We start from the raw sequence: 15,570 nt of genomic DNA on the forward strand, positions 1-15,570 counted from the left end.
GAGGAAGGAGACTGAAGTCTGTGAAAGCTCATGCTGCCCTTTTCTTGCTTTCGTTGAGTCTCAAAGGTGCTCCAAGATCTCTCTATGGATTCATTGGAGATGTGTTGCTGGAGAATAGTGCTCAGGATCCTATGGATGGCCAAAAAGACAAAACAAATGGGTCTTTGAACAGATCAAACCAGAAATACCACTAGAAGCCAAGATGATGGAACTGAGTCTGTCGTATTTCAGCCCCATCATGAGAAGGCAATAATGCTAGGAAAGGTGGAGGGAAGTCGAAAGAGAGGGAGGCCACAGGCCAGATGGAGGACAGACTCCGAGAAGGAGGTCACAGGTACGAATTTGCAAGACCTGAGCAGAGCAGTGGAGGACAGAGGACTTTGGCGACATCCTATTAGCTACAAACAGCAACAAACCTCCTGCTCCCATGTCTTCCCAACTTTAATTCTTCTCCAGCATTGAAAGCAGACACTCCCTTCCAAAATGCCACGCAGATGACATCCCTGCTGTGAACACTTCCAGAGCAGGCACAAAACATCTACTTTGCTAGTGCCGCACATGCGCAAACATGCACACACCTTCCTTTTGCCCATCTCAGCATCAGACAAATGACCTGTTCCAACAGTTGAATGTAGAGGAACTGTATTCCCCACATCTGTGTATGACACTGTCTGAAACGGGTGGATCACAGGCCCATGCTTCTCTGGCCTCTGCAGCCCCCCAAATTATTTTTCAACCCTCTAAAAGCATTTTTGTGAAGCAAAAGAGGAGGAACACAGACCTTTGACAGAAGAAGGCTCTGCTTCCTGCTCCACCCCGTTGTTTGGCAGTTGCACAACCCTTTGGGTGCAAAGGCCTTTTGTTGTTCTTGCAAAGCACCATGCACACTCATGGCACTAAGGAAACAAAGTGTTAATACTAGTGCACTATTTCTTTAAAGTGGACTTCCTTTTAGCAAACCTAAAGAGCATTTACTGGATAGAGTGTCCTGTGTTGGTTCGGCTTAATCCGCATTGCTCTTGCTACCGTTTGTCACTGTGTGTGTCAAATAATAAACCGGTTCCAGCTGTGAGGCTGCTTGATGGAGTCCATATGGGCAAGATGCTTCGTGGCCTGAAGTGACCGTTGACTCAAATCCAGAACTTCAGCGAGAGATTTATTGGGCTAGGAAGGACAAGGAAGGGGCTTCTGCTCCAAAGCTCACAGGACAGGACCCCTGAGATTCTGTAGCTTGCATCCATTGCTCCATTCTCTGGAGCAGCAGAAAACAAGCTTGCTCCCTCCTCCATGTGACTTCAAATATTTAAGCAAGGCGATCATATCACCTGTTAACCATCTCTTCTCCAGCCTAAACATCGCCAGCATCTCACTAAGTCCTTCCTCGTAAGGTTTCATGGTTTCCAGGGCCATCACTGTTTTGTTGGTCCTCCTTTTGCGGGGTTTTGCAGGGGGGTTTTCCCTGGGTTTTAAATCCCGTTTCTTCACGGGATTTGGGCAGTTTGCCTCTGTGTGATAAACTCCTATATCTTTGTATAGAATCCTAATAAATAAATAATAAAACTTTTATTTGTATCCCGCTTTTCTGTGACTAGATAATCAAAGCGGCTCAGAACCCATTAAAATATCCCCATTTACAACAATTGTGTCCCAAATTCCCCCCTTAAAACAGGATTAAACATGTTACAATTAAAATATCTATTAAAACAGAATTATATAAAACAAAGACAGAGCGGTGAGCTAATAATCCATGATGTGAAGGCAGTCATTTTCTGGCCGGGCGCTTTATTCAGGAAGGCCTGCCGGAAGAGATCCATCTTGATAGCGTCTTTAAAGCTGTCTAAGCTGGTGATTTGGCGGATCTCGTCCGTCCGTCCCATAGTCTGGGAGCCATTGCAGAGAAGGCCCTCTGGGAAGGAGCAGTTAGTCTGGTCTTTAAAGGCTGCCATAGATTCCTCCCAGAGGACCGGAGGGTGCAGCGGGGCAGATTATATGGGAGCAGGCGATCCCTCAAATAGGTTGGGCCCAAGCCATGGAGGGCTTTAAAGGTGATAACCAAAATCTTGTTCTGTGCCCGGAAACTAATAGGCAACCAGTGAAGAGATTTTAGGACGGGTGTTATTCGGTCACTCCTAGTTTTTCCGGTGACCAGCCTGGCTGCCATATTTTGCACTAGTTGAGGTTTCCAGACTAGGCACAAGGGTAGCCCCATGTAGAGCGCATTGCAGAAATCAAGTCGTGAAGTTACCAGCGAATGTACAAGTTTCTAGGTCCTTTACATCCAGGAAAAGGCGCAGCTGGCATATCAGCCAGAGCGGATAACAGGTGCTCGTGATCATCGCATTCACTTGGTTCGTCATGTGAAGAGATGGATCTAGGAGCACCCCCAGACTGCGAACACAGTCCTTTGTGGAGAGCGTGAGCCGATCTGGGACTGGAGGTTGCAATTCTATACCTGGTTTGGGGGCCCCTACTGTAAGTACCTCCGTTTGGTCTGGATTCAGCCTGAGTTTGTTTTTCCTCATCCAGCCCATTACCGCTTCAAGACACTGATGGAGAGGAGAAATGCCATCTGTTGTCATAGCTGCTGATCGGGACATGGAGAAATATATTTGGGTGTCATCAGTGACACTGTACCCCATGTCTGCGAATGATTTCCCCCAGTGGCTTCATATAAATGTTGATAGCATTGGGGACAGTACGGCGCCTTGAGGGACACCACATTTAAGCTCCGTTTTCGAGGAGCGACTGTCCCCGAGCATCACCTTCCGGAATCTACCCGAGAGGAAGGACTGGAACCACTGGAGTGCAGTGCCACCGGTTCCTAACTCTCCCAGGTGTTCCAAGAAGATGTCGTGATCTATTGTGTCGGAGGCCGCTGAGAGGCCTAGAAGCACCAACAGGGTCACGCTTCCTCTGTCAATGCCTAGACGAGGGTCTTCAGCCAGAGCAACCATGGCAGTCTCCATCCCAAATCCTGTCCTGAAGCCGGTTTGAAATGGGTCTAGATAATCGGTTTCATCCAAGATGACTTGGAGTTGAAGGGAGACAGCCCTCTTGATCATCTTTCTCAAAAAGGGTAGATGGGAGACAGGCCTGTAGTTCTTCATATCCAGGGGGTCCAGAGAAGGTTTTTTCAGGAGCGGTCTAACAACCGTCTCTTCCTAGAGTTGGAAGAGACCCCCAGGGGCCATCCAACCCAACCCTCTTCTTCTGCCATGCAGGAATTCACAATCAAAGCAGCCCTGACAGATGGCTATCTAGCCTCTGTTTAAAAACCTCAACCGCCATTCTTTGGTCCCTGCCCCATCTTTAGTATTTAATGGCTGTATACCTGCAAACAACTCTTCAGGGCAGATTAGAGCCAAGCCATGATGAAGTGGATGGGGAGGCAGGGAAGAAAAGGGGAGGGGGCCCAGACAGCAAAAAAACCCCATTGTCAAGGCTGGAATTAAGTTCTTTAGTGTCCCTTTGGAAAAATGAGAGCCGTTTCTTCAATTTCAGTTTTAATAATAATGCTTATTAATGAAACCTTTGCATTGAACAACACCTTTGAAAACAAGCTGCAAACAGGCAGAGGTGGATCCCAGCAAACCAGGATTAATAAGACGCTGACTGCTGATCCGGCACAAAAGGCTCCTCAAGAGGCAGCCCATCCACCAATGCAGGAGGCTGGAATCTCTCACAATAAAGTAGCTCAACAATACCCTCCAATAGTGCAAATTATATTGTTTTATAAAGCAAAACAAAAGTGCAGAAGCCTAGACTTGAAGGCAAGGTGGCTGCTGGACACACGGCTCAGGAGAGGAAGCTCCTAGTGCTCTAGAAAAGAGAAAGGTTTTGTTTTAAAGGGAGCGCAGAGAGTGTGGCAGGAAACAGAAGAGAAACGTCAGATCTACCAAAACCAACCACCCAGGAGGAATCGCTGCTGAATCCAGGGCTACATACAGCAAGCGATCTGTTCAAAGTGTATTATAGCTAAGCAGGGAAAAGCCGATTACTGGGAACCCATCTAATGGTCCGTAGCCAGTATCAAGGGGTTTAGTCCGCTTTCAGGATGTAAAAGCAAAAACCAGACAGAGGGAGAAGCAAAAGAGGACAGGACCATGTGCAGCTGCTTTCTGACACCACAAAATCTCAGGAAAATGTTTTGCTCCTTCTCTGAAAATGCCCTTCCTTCCTTCCACCAGAAGAGAGCAAGCTAAGGAGCTCTCCATCATGAGATACACAATCTGCTCTCCTGCTTCAGTTCTCACAGCCAAACAAGGACAAGGCAACCAGGACCAGCAAACTAGCAAGGGCTCAAGTCGTGCATTCTGCAAAAAGACCCACCTGTGGGTTTTGAGCAACTACTTCAAAACAACCCAGGCGGCACATGGCAGGGCCCAGAGCCATTCATTCCCACTTGTTAAGACTCTCAATCAGCAATATTGAGAGTTAGGTTGAAGGGAATCATTCACTCCTACTTTACAAAGTCCTGGGGAAAAGCAGCATTAAGAGCTCTCAATAAAACAGAGGAATTGCCTCAGAGAATGCCTTGGTCAAGAGGAGTCCTCAGGGCTGTCACAGAATTAGAACTGGAGATACCCGCAGGGACCTCCAGTCCAACCCGATTCTGCCATGCACAAAGACCCAGCCAAAGCAGATGGCCATCCAGCCATGTTGAAAAACCTTCAAAGAAGGAGACTTGGCCACACTCCCAGGCTCTCTCTCAAATGTGCCTCTGGCAGAAGAAGAGCCAGCCCCATGTCCCTGCCTTGCCAATATCACATTCTTCGTGGCGCAGGGTCAAGAGCAAAGCAAAAACTACACCTTCCCTGCTGCCGGGGCCAGTGTGCGGCAAAGAGGAAAGCAGGGCCTTGTAGCTTTCCCACAAATTACAATGGTCACTTCAGCCCAGGAAGGCCTGGGATGCAGAGGCAAAGTAAAGCTTAGCAAAGGCCTTTCCACTCAGCATGCAGAGTCCAAAAGCAAAGTCCTCCTGAAGGTTCCCTTCAAAAAAATTTGGAGGGGAGCACTGCATCTTTCCTACGCCAAGAAATGAGGCTCCACACGGACAGGTGCAGAAGCCAAAGGGAGATCTCAGTGGGTCATCCAGGAGTGATCAGGTGAACACATCTCTCTGCCCGAGTCCATCTTCTCAGACTTCATTCTCCGCTTCTCCTCCATGTTTGGATTTGAAGGCGATCCCCAAATTCCCTCTACAGCTCCAACACAGAGGACGCCTGTCATTTCTGGGAAGAGAAGAAGAACATCAGATTTACTACAGGTGGAATGCTGTGGGTGACCAGTGTGTGTAGTTATGCAAGCTGAGGTTACACAAGTGCATGTCTTTTTTGATATTCTGCAGAGGTATCTGGTGCCTTCCTGGTGCAATTTCCAAACATCCCCTTTCCCCATCGCTGCCAGAGCTGTTTTCTGCCTGGGCACAGGTGAGAGGAAAGAGGGAGCAAGCAGGCAGCAAACAGTACCAGTTCTGCAGCCCGAAGAGAGCTGGGAGAACCGAGGCTGTCCTCCCAGATCTCCAGACAGTCACCTCCTCTGTAATGGGCAGCACTAAGCACCAGGCCCTGACGATCTGGAAGGAAACTTCATTTCTTCTTCTGCAGGTGCAAAACTGCAGCCTGGTCACCTCCCCACTCTCTGCCTGGGGAGAGTCAAAGGCTGCCTCCTTGAACTGGAAACAGCATGGAGCTGTGTGCATGGAACATTATGCTCCATTTGCCTTGACGTGATAAGGTAGGCACCAAACTTTCAAGAGCCAAAGGCCTACCAAAGAACATCAGCAGCTTTTAACTCCTTGGAGCACATTCTCCTCAACCTGCTCCACCATCCCGCCCTCAGTCAGCTTGGCAAGGAAAAGGAGGATCACAAAGGTGGTGCTAAGCATGCCTCCTTCTCCAGGTAGCCTCCAGGCTGCTTCACGTACAAAGGCCCTTTGGATTAGCCAGTCTCAACCTCATGCTCAAGTACGGATTAGCATGCGGAGGATCAGGAATCCACCACACAACCACTTGGCTCTGCTTAAGTTAAAGGTGGGGAATGTACCCCTGGGACCCATGTGAGTCCCCCCCCCCCCCGCCATTTCTGTGGCTCTTGACCCTTCCAAATTGCCCTGTTGTTGGCCAAACTGCCTCTCCTGGAAGCCTCAGCAGCTCCTCACCTTTTAAACAGGTTGCTGCGGAGAAAGACTCTGCACTGCTTAACATTAAAAAATGCCAGCGTTGCCAGATGGACATGGACTACAAATTTTGGGGACATTTGGGAGGCAGGAAACTGGGCCTGGGATGTTCTCTTCTTTGGTGGAGCAGGGAGCTCCACCAAAGCCCAACCATTGCATTGTCCAAGAAGGAGCGACTGCCTACAAAAAGAAGGCTCTGAGAGAAGTGAGATCCTGTCTGGGAAGATTTCCAGGGAGCTCTACCTGGCTTCTCTTTTCTGTTTGTCATTCACATAATTGTTAAAAAAATCCTTATTGCAAATATCATTTGCTAAAGTAATGGAATTAGTGGTGAGCTGCTATAACTGATGTTCTCTCTTATTTAGGCTTCCCTTTTGTCTTCTTTTCTTTCTCACTACACATATGAGGAAGAGCCAGAAGCCAACAATCCAGCCGCCACATTAGGCTTGTCCCATCAATCTGCCTCTTTTGGCTGCTCTGTCCATCCCCACCACTCCAAGCCACCTTTTTGGGCAGCCAGAACTAATGGCACCTCTGTGCCGGTAGCCACTGGTCACCAGTCTGGCCTCTTCAAGAGGAATATTCAAGAGCCCACAATTGAAGAGGGATGTTGACAAGAGGAGTATAACCAAAATGGTGAAAGCTCTAGAAACCATGAAGCCCTCTGAGGAAAGACTTAGGGATCTGGGGATGTTTAGCCTGGAGAAGAGACAGTTAAGAGGTGCTATGAGAGCCCTGTTTAAGTCTTTGGAGTTATGAGGATGGAGCAAGCTTGTTTTGTGCTGCTCCAGAGAATAGGACACAAAGGAGCAATGGATGCTATTTGTGTTCTTTTTTGTTGCCTGTTTTACTGAACCATTTCCTGTATTGCTATGTATTTTATAAGTATTACCCTATTATTTCTTAGGCTGTACGCCAGAGCCAGGCTTACTCTTTTTCTCTTTTATATTTATTGTTTGTATGTACAGCGCTGTGCAAATCTACAGCGCTATAAATAAATAAATAAATAAATAAATAAATAAAGCGCCAGGAAAAGAGATTCCACCTAAACATGAGGAGAAACTTCCTGATAGTAAAAGCTGTTTGGCAGCGGAAGATACTGCTGCCTCAGAGAGCGGTGGAGTCTCCTTCTTTGGAGCTCTTTCAACAGCAGCAGAATGGCCACAGGAAGTGTTTTGACGGTGTCTTCCTGCCTGGCAAATGGGGTTCCAATGGTAAAATTCTATGTTTCTGTTCCAGGGCCTTCTGGTTGTGGGCTATGCAGACTTACTGACCACTAGACTGTCCCTTTCTTGTGTCCTTACCTGAAGACCCAGGAATGGCCAAACCTTCCACCTTCATGGCCACCTGAAAAAATATTAAGCAAGAAGCAGAAGACTGTTGAGTGATATCAAATGACGGACCGTTCCTGTCTTCCTTCCACTGTGACCCTAGCTGGCTCAAAACAAAGATTAATTTAGGCGGGGTACAGACTGTCCAAAAGGACGGCCTCCCTGCCAAACTGCGGCTTCCCGCTGGCAGAAAAAGAACCCGCCAAAAGTGGGTTCTTTTTGCATCACGCTTGTGACGCCCAAGTGCCTCAATGGCACACTCATGACATCATAAGCACGGTGTGGCGTGCGGTAGGTGTCCGTCAGGTCATAATTGCGGCACCCGTGTAGACAGGATACCACCATTTGGGTGCCGCCAGTACATACTAGGGTTAGGGAGCATGTACATGGTGCGCGCTCCCTAGCCCTACTGACAACGCCACCATGCCACATTTTGCCTGTCTGTATGGGGCCTATATTTAATTTGATCTATATCCCACCTTTCTCCAGCAAAGGACTCGTAGCAGCTTACAACAAAATAAAACCATATACATTTTTTTAAAAACCCCCACAGCAATCCTATTAAAACTCTTTGCCATGAACAGGGAGCTCTCTGCCCAGCTGCCTGGTCTAAGGGTGAAGAATGGCAAAGAGAGATGATTATTTGGTGGAGGAGTTTACACAACAGCTATCTTTGAACACCTGATGGGCTTCTGTCGTACGGAAAATGGAGCAAGCTTGTTTTTTTGCTATTCCAGAGAGTAGAACACATATATGTGAGTAACAAGAGAGAGAGTCCAGTTAACATCAGAGCTTCCGGACAATAAAAGTTGCCTTAGACTCCTCTATTGGCCTCCCCAGCTCCACAGTTCGATGATTTTAGGATTCCATAACAAACTGGGAAGGTGTGCTTCTATCCCTTTAAAGAAACTTTAACAGGTCAATGACACAATCCCATAGATGATGCCTCACCAAAGAGCACTGCAGGGCCCTCACAGGTATCCAATACTTACATGGGTCTGAGGCGGGCCTGGAATCACGCTTGCCTTCTGCCTGCAGTCCTCTGGGGCTGGCGCTTGGCTTGTAGTGGGCAGCAAAGGGGAGGTAAAGTCTTGGAAACTGGGTTCTGGTTTGACTTGTGTCATCCCACTGTAGCTGGACAAAGACAGGGAGAGATACAGCAGCTGCTGCAAGTGATCCATCCCCCGAAAAACAGCCATGCTCTGACTGCACCCCACTTTCTGCTCCCCTTTCAAATTCTGCCCTCAGCACCAGCCAGACCCCTCCTATCAGTCTCCTCCACTGAAATACTTCATAAACATGGAAGGAAGAGGCTTCAACTCTCCCTTTCTATATTAGGATTGGCATAGGACCCTGTGGTATAGTGGTTTGAGTGTTGGATTACGATTCTGGAGACCAGGATCTGATTCCCAGTTCAGCCATGAAACCCACTGGGTGACCTTGGGCAAGGCACACTCTCTCAGCCTTGGGAAGACAATGGCAAACCTCCTCTGAAGAAACCTTGCTAAGAAAGCCCCATGATAAGTTCGCTTTAGAGTCACCATAAGTTGGAAATGACTTGAAGGCACACAATAACCAATGAGAACCTGTCCAGGGCAAGTGCCAGGAGCACCTGATCTGTAGGCCATGCTTGCAGCTAGAGGAATGGATCTGATCATCGCCTGGATGCCAGGCCCAGGACCCCAGTGGGACAAATGCTGTCTTAGACAGAGAGGCACTGAATGGCCCAGGAACCATGGAACCAAAGGCAACCCACAGCCTCCATCACAAGCCACTGAGGGCAAGCAGCTGAGGAAGTGTCTTGTCTCGCTGTGGCTCCACTCTTTCCAGCAATGCATCTTCAAAGCACCCCTTGAGGAACGTTAGCAGGGCCAGCTCTGCATGAGGAAGAAAAAGCCAAAGGTCCCTCCGCTCACAGCAGCAGCAGGACTGGGAGGCAGGTCACCCCATTGCTCTGGTCCGCTTGACCCTGAGTCCTTGGGAAATGGCTACCAGCCACAGACTGACAGAAGTACTGCTGGCCAGGGAAGTGATCTTTTCTTCTCTGGCCAGCAGCAGCTTGACAGACCAGTGGGTCAGTGATCTAGCATAAGGGCAGCAGCATCTTGTTATCACCCCACACTCCCTTCCCATGATTTTTCAGAGGAGTGCAACAAGATGACTCCAAACCCTGGAGGGCCCTTCTTTCTATGATGTCTGCATTCAGAGGTGGAACTTGTCTCTTGCCCTTGCCAGGAGGAAGAATCCCCACCTTCCCCAAGTAAGACCCCTCCAGCTGCTGCCTGCCTGGGCCCAAAACGCTAGAGGAGTGACAGGGACTTACTGCAGCAAAGGCTGTCCGGTCAGGTCGCCTCCTTCCCCAGGGACTGTGCCTTGGCCCTTGTGCCTCTTCTCCAGCTCTGGCTGGGGAGTCTCTCCAGCCCTCTTTTTGCCTCCTGGGTGCAAAGGAACCGGAGGATGCTGAGGCTGCTGCTGTGTGGCAGCGGAGGCTTTGAGGAGGTGCAGAGAAGCAGGAAAGTTGGAAGCACTGCACACAGATGGCTGCAGGGAAAGAAAAATATTGACTTATTCTGTTCACTGGGAGACGGACTTCCAACAGCAAGGAAAACGTCCTGCAGGGCTTAAGGTGGAGAATGTGTTCCTAGCATCACAACTGAGCTTGACAGATCGGTCTGCACTGAAACACCCTCCCAACCTCCACTGTAAGGCTCAGGAATCCCCTCTGAGGAGAGACTTAGGGAGCTGGGTATCTTTTAGCCTAGAGAAGAGACACTTAAGAGGTGATATGATATCCCTGTTTAAATATTTGAAGGGATGTCATATTACGGAGGGAGCAAGCTTGTTTTCTGCTGCTGCAGAGAACAGGACACATTGGGTGCAAAGTACAGGAAAAGAGATTCCACCTAAACGTTAGGAGGAACCTCCCGACAGTGAGAGCTGTTCGACAGTGGAAGACACTGCATAGCAGAGGGATAGACTACATGGCCCTTGGGGTCCCTTCCAACTCTAACACCTATGGATGTTATGATCATCCGACATGGGATGAAGAGGCATCTTTCAAAAAGCTGTGCCTTCTTCTCCCTTTCCGCCATGACTCTTCTCCCCTCTCCCACCTCGTCTGAAGGTTACTTACTATACCTGGATGGCTGTAAGGTTGGGAAGAGTGGCTGATCCTGTGTAGATGTCCGCACTCATTGCCCCACAGTTCATGGGATCCTGTGCCTGCACCAGTTCCTCTTCCATGCCAGGGGATCTGTCCGCTGCCAGCACAGGGCAAGGGAGGATATAATCTACACAAGAGCGCCTGCAGAGTTTGTCCACTTTGGCACAGATGGTCATTAATTCTGGGGAGGAAGGGAAAATACACCCAAAAAGCCAGTGGGACTTCCTTCTTGAAAGGTTCCACAGAACAGGATGCTGCTCCTGTTGCTACTCAGACATGGTCATGCCAGCCTTGCCTCTGTCAAGCTTCCCTGGGCTTCCTCCAGATTTTCTTGTTATGGCCTTGCAAATAAGGGCTCCCCAGGACTAAGAAAAACACAGCTTCCAAGACAGGCTGAGTCTCCCTTATACAAAATGTTTGGGACCAGAAGTGTTTTGGATTTTGAAATACTTGTATTTAAAGATGCATAGATAACAAGATATCTCAGAGATGGGATCCAAGTCTAAACACAAAATTCATGTATGTTTCATGTATACCTTAGACACATAGCTTGAAGGTAATTTTATACACACAATCCACATGCTTACCATCCTCGGATTCGAGTATTATTATTATATTATTATTATTACCCCAGTTTCTCCCCAAAATTGGGATTCAAAGCAGCTTGCCGTCTAAAAGCACAATACAATTAAAAACTTACAAAAATGACAGTTAAAAGGGAATTAAACTACACTCATTCCTCCACATTTGTGGCTTTGATTATTCACAGATTTTATTAATATCATAATAATAATAATAATAATAATAATAATAATAATAATATTTATTTCAATACCGCTTTTCCGCAGTGATCAAAGTGGTGTACATAGTAAAATTATTAAAACAACATAAAATTAAAACCACATTACATTAATTACAATATACAAATAAATTCCAGTTCATCGGTGTATGTAAGTGAGAGGGAGAAAAGGGGATTGAACATAACTTCAGAGTACATGGGGGAATGCTTGGTTAAAGAGAAAGGTTTTAAGTCTCTTTTTAAACAGTTCAAGGGAGGTAATGAGACGGAGTTCCTCAGGAAGACTATTCCAACGCTTGGGGGCCGTTACTGAAAAGGTCCTCTGAGAAGTAGTAACATATCTTGAAGTAGGGACTTTGAGCAAGTTCTTCCCGGTTGTTCTGAGAGTGTGGGGCAGATTATATGTTCTCTCTAGGAATCTCTAGGTCCTCCAGTGCAACTCTATGGTCAACTTTAACCAAAAGTTGCACTGGAGAACCTAAAGATGCCTAGAAAGAACACTCTGCTAGGCATTTATAGCTCCTCCAGCGCAATTCTTGTCAGGATGTGCAAGTCAATACACACCCCAACAATTCTATGGTCAATGTCTGTCAGACGCTGACCACAGAGTTGCTTTGGAGGAGCTAGAGATTCCTAGAGAGGTGTTCTCTCAGGTAAAAGAAATAAGTATTTTCGTTATTTGAGGTTTTTCCAAACTCACGGGGGTCCTGCGCCCCTCATCCCAGCAAATGTGGTACTACAATAATATTGAGGTACTGCAATATTAAAACAGATCATTTGTTAAGAATACAATTAAAAAAGATAAAAGCACATATCTGTAGGCAGCAAATCCTGTTGTCCCAAATGGCGGAGTGTGCACATAGCTGAGCTAGCGCATTTTGCGCCACCATTAGGGCCAGTGGGACTTGAGGTCCTGCATGTTTTTATATCTGCAGTGGAGAGAGGTCCAGAACAGATTCCCCCACGGATCTGGAGGTCCAACTGGACTTTCAATAATTTTGTCCGCGAAACAAAGTTTGTGTACCATCAGAAAGCAAAGATGTTGCTGTGTCAGCCACCCAAGAGAAAAGCTTTGGGTTTTGGAATAGTTCAGATGTTGGACTTCTGGATAAGGGAGACTCAACCTGTAATATGCGCATGTGTTTTCAGGGTCAAGCAGAAGGTTATCCAGTAAGTGCCAGGCCTGTTGCACCAAGAGCTTTCAGATCCTTTTCATTCACAGAACATGACTGTATTCAGAACACACTGGATCCTCAAAAGATACCAGCTCTCACCCAAAACTCCCACTCGCCGCTCTCAGAAAAAAACAATCACGCACATGGCAGCTGGCTGCCAGACCCCAATCCTCTCTAGCTTTTTGCCCAACCATAGAGCTGCCCTCCCGCCTCTCCCCTTGGCATAGTGGGCACCAGCAGCCCACGTCTTGCAGGCAAAGGCTCCCTCCTCACCTGGAATGATCTTCCCATTCTTCTGGATAGGCTTCAGGATGGGCTCAAACTGCATCTTTAGGGACCTGGTCAGCTCCCGGACCAAGCTCTGGAATTTCTCTTGGATGCATTGCTAGAACAAAAGGTTGTTAAGGCGAGTGTGACTTTGCACTTTCCTTTTTTCCAGCTCTAGTGACCAGAGGAAGGGACTCAAGGGCCCCAAAAGACCATCAGGTGCAGAGAGAGCAACCCAGAGGGCCGGCTTCTCCCCTCAACTCCAGGGACTATGCATCAATTCAGCCACAGGCCACTCAAGCAATTCCTGCCCCACAGCCTCCTCCACTGAATGGACTTGCTCCCTTATGCCTGGATTTGCCATTTAGACTTCTCCCTCCCAATCCTTCTGTGCCACGTCTTGTGGACTGCGGTCCTGAGGAACTTGCTTATTTTGGGTACTTTTTTGCTGCTCTGGGAGCCCTTTGAAGTGAGGAGCAGGATAAAAAGGTAGTGATTAATAATAATAATAATAATAATAATAATATTTATTTGTATCTCGCCTCCCTGCATTGGATTGAGGCGGGTAACAGCAAACAAGAACAATAAAATCAAACATGACTATCAATAGATAAAAGCATAACAGGACATATTAGATCCTAGTCCCCCTATCTCCCTCCCACCCTAAAATACCATTAAAAACAATTCCCAATAGAATGGTTAATAAAACAGACCAAGATCAAAGTCCGGAGGATAGAGCTAAACAAATGGAGAGTGAAAATTCTGAGGAGATCAGTTTGGGAAGCCCTGCCAGAAGAGATCTGTTTTTATTGCCTTCTTAAAGGCCTCCAAAGATGTTAGATGGCGGATCAAATAAGCAAAGCCGTGCACTGAGCTGGTCCGCCTTTGTCCCAGGAGCAGTGGACCTCTCTCCCATCTCTCCCTCTCCAGCATCACAACTTGTGGCCTCGCAGCCCAGGCGCCTACAACCTACAAGCCCAAAAGAAAACTATATATGGGATGCTGAGTTGTTTTTCTGGACCTGTGCGTGAGCTCACCTGCAGCTGGCCAAGTTGTTCCAGCAGCTTCTCTACGGCAGAATCAAAGATGGCCTCCTTCTCTCGGTGGGTGTAGCTCTCCATCTTTTCCTTCATTAGCTGGAAGTAGCCACGGCCAGACATCTGGCTACAAGCTGCGGCATAATAGTATATGTCAGCCCATAGCGCTGGCACCTCCTGGCCCTGCTTCTCCGCTATGCACCAGCCATCCTTTCCAGGGGGAAAGGCTTCTTTGCCTAATCCAACTGGGTAGTTTCGCAAAGCCAAGTCTTGTCCTTTCACACTTTTCACACACAGACACACACGGCACCCCACAAGCTGAAAGCCAGTCTCGCAGCTTTTTCAGCAGGGTCTCAATGACCCAAACATAGCTGCCAACCGAAATGTTACCTTAGGATGAACTTTCACAGAAGACCCCATTTATTTATTGCTTTACTTTAAGTCCCACAAGGCCTCAGACTAAAAGCAGGACACAAATGGGAAAGATCCAGAGCAGATGCTGGAACTGAGGCCAAGCTCCTCTCTGCTTCCCTTGTACAGCAAAAACCCTTTGAAAATCAGGGATCCTCCTGGGGATCTTTTGAGGATTTTGCCAAATGCAATGATGGGAGCATGGGCATTTGCCACGATGACCCAAACATTGTTCTCTGCCTGTACTCAACTCAGCCTTACATAAGTACTACATCTTAGCAAACAAACAAACAAAGCAGTGTCCAAGAAATAAAAACAAAGGGCCATTCCCAGCCAACTTTGTGCCCCCTCCTTTTCCCAACTCATGGCCACCAAATTACAGACAGTCTGCTGGTCTGGTTCTGGGAGAATACATTTTTTAAAAGCCAGACTCCACTCCAACGCTGGGTCTAATCTCATCTTCACTGGCATCGCCAGGGCATTGATTTCAATGGCCAAAAAGAACGATGGAAAGGAAGGGAGAAGAGTCAATCAATAATGTGGAACTAAAACTTCCCCAGATGCCAAGTTCTGCCTCTGCCAACGGTGCCTAAGAAACAGGAACAGCATGTTTCCATACATCAGGGGTAGGCAACCTGTGGCCTGCGGGCCAGATGTGGCCCGGCGAGGCCTTGGGACCGGCCCCAGCCCAGTCCTGCCACCAATTGCCACTGGAGCCTTTGGCCTATCAGGAGGAGGCGGGGAAGGGGGGAAGCAAAGGGCAAGCGGGGGCAAAGGGGGGCAATTTTCTATAGAAGCCTCAGAAACATGCATTTATATTAACATTTTTTAAAAATCAGCAAATTTATTCGTGTGTACTTCATTTTTTTAAAAAGTGTCCTCCCTTTGAAAATTTTGTCCTACATTTGACCCGGTTTATTTATTTATATAATTTTTAAAATATATATTTAATATATTTTTTTGGCTTCGGCCCCCCAGTTGTCTGGGGGACAGCAACCCGGCCCCCGGCTCAAAAAGGTTGCCTACCCCTGCCATACATTAACACACTTGATGCTCCTAGACAGGTTACTTGTGGATTTTAATTCTGATATTTCTGGTTCTCAGCTGCTCAACATCTCCATGTAATAAAGCAATATGGCAACAAGCCTATGCAATAAGGCTGCTCTGGACATGACAGTTGTGGATTGTAATTCCAGGGTTTAAGGTCCT

At 47.5% G+C, this 15,570-nt stretch overlaps 1 protein-coding gene across 1 annotated transcript in view; it reads right to left on the reverse strand.

Annotated features, from left to right (window-relative positions):
* Positions 1-3,490: 3,490 nt before the first annotated feature.
* The window catches only part of NUGGC (nuclear GTPase, germinal center associated), a 44,742-nt gene continuing 32,662 nt past the window's right edge, over positions 3,491-15,570 (reverse strand). The window contains exons 21-27 of the mRNA XM_042463427.1: positions 13,951-14,084; positions 12,920-13,031; positions 10,648-10,853; positions 9,833-10,050; positions 8,502-8,643; positions 7,483-7,525; positions 3,491-5,231 (exon numbers count right to left, since the gene is read on the reverse strand). Of these exons, the coding sequence (XP_042319361.1) occupies positions 5,080-5,231; positions 7,483-7,525; positions 8,502-8,643; positions 9,833-10,050; positions 10,648-10,853; positions 12,920-13,031; positions 13,951-14,084 (1,007 nt within the window). The 3' untranslated portion in view covers positions 3,491-5,079. The remainder of the gene's footprint in view (positions 5,232-7,482; positions 7,526-8,501; positions 8,644-9,832; positions 10,051-10,647; positions 10,854-12,919; positions 13,032-13,950; positions 14,085-15,570) is intronic.

Source organism: Sceloporus undulatus, chromosome 4 (genome assembly GCF_019175285.1).
Source record: "Sceloporus undulatus isolate JIND9_A2432 ecotype Alabama chromosome 4, SceUnd_v1.1, whole genome shotgun sequence".
NCBI lineage: Eukaryota > Metazoa > Chordata > Lepidosauria > Squamata > Phrynosomatidae > Sceloporus > Sceloporus undulatus.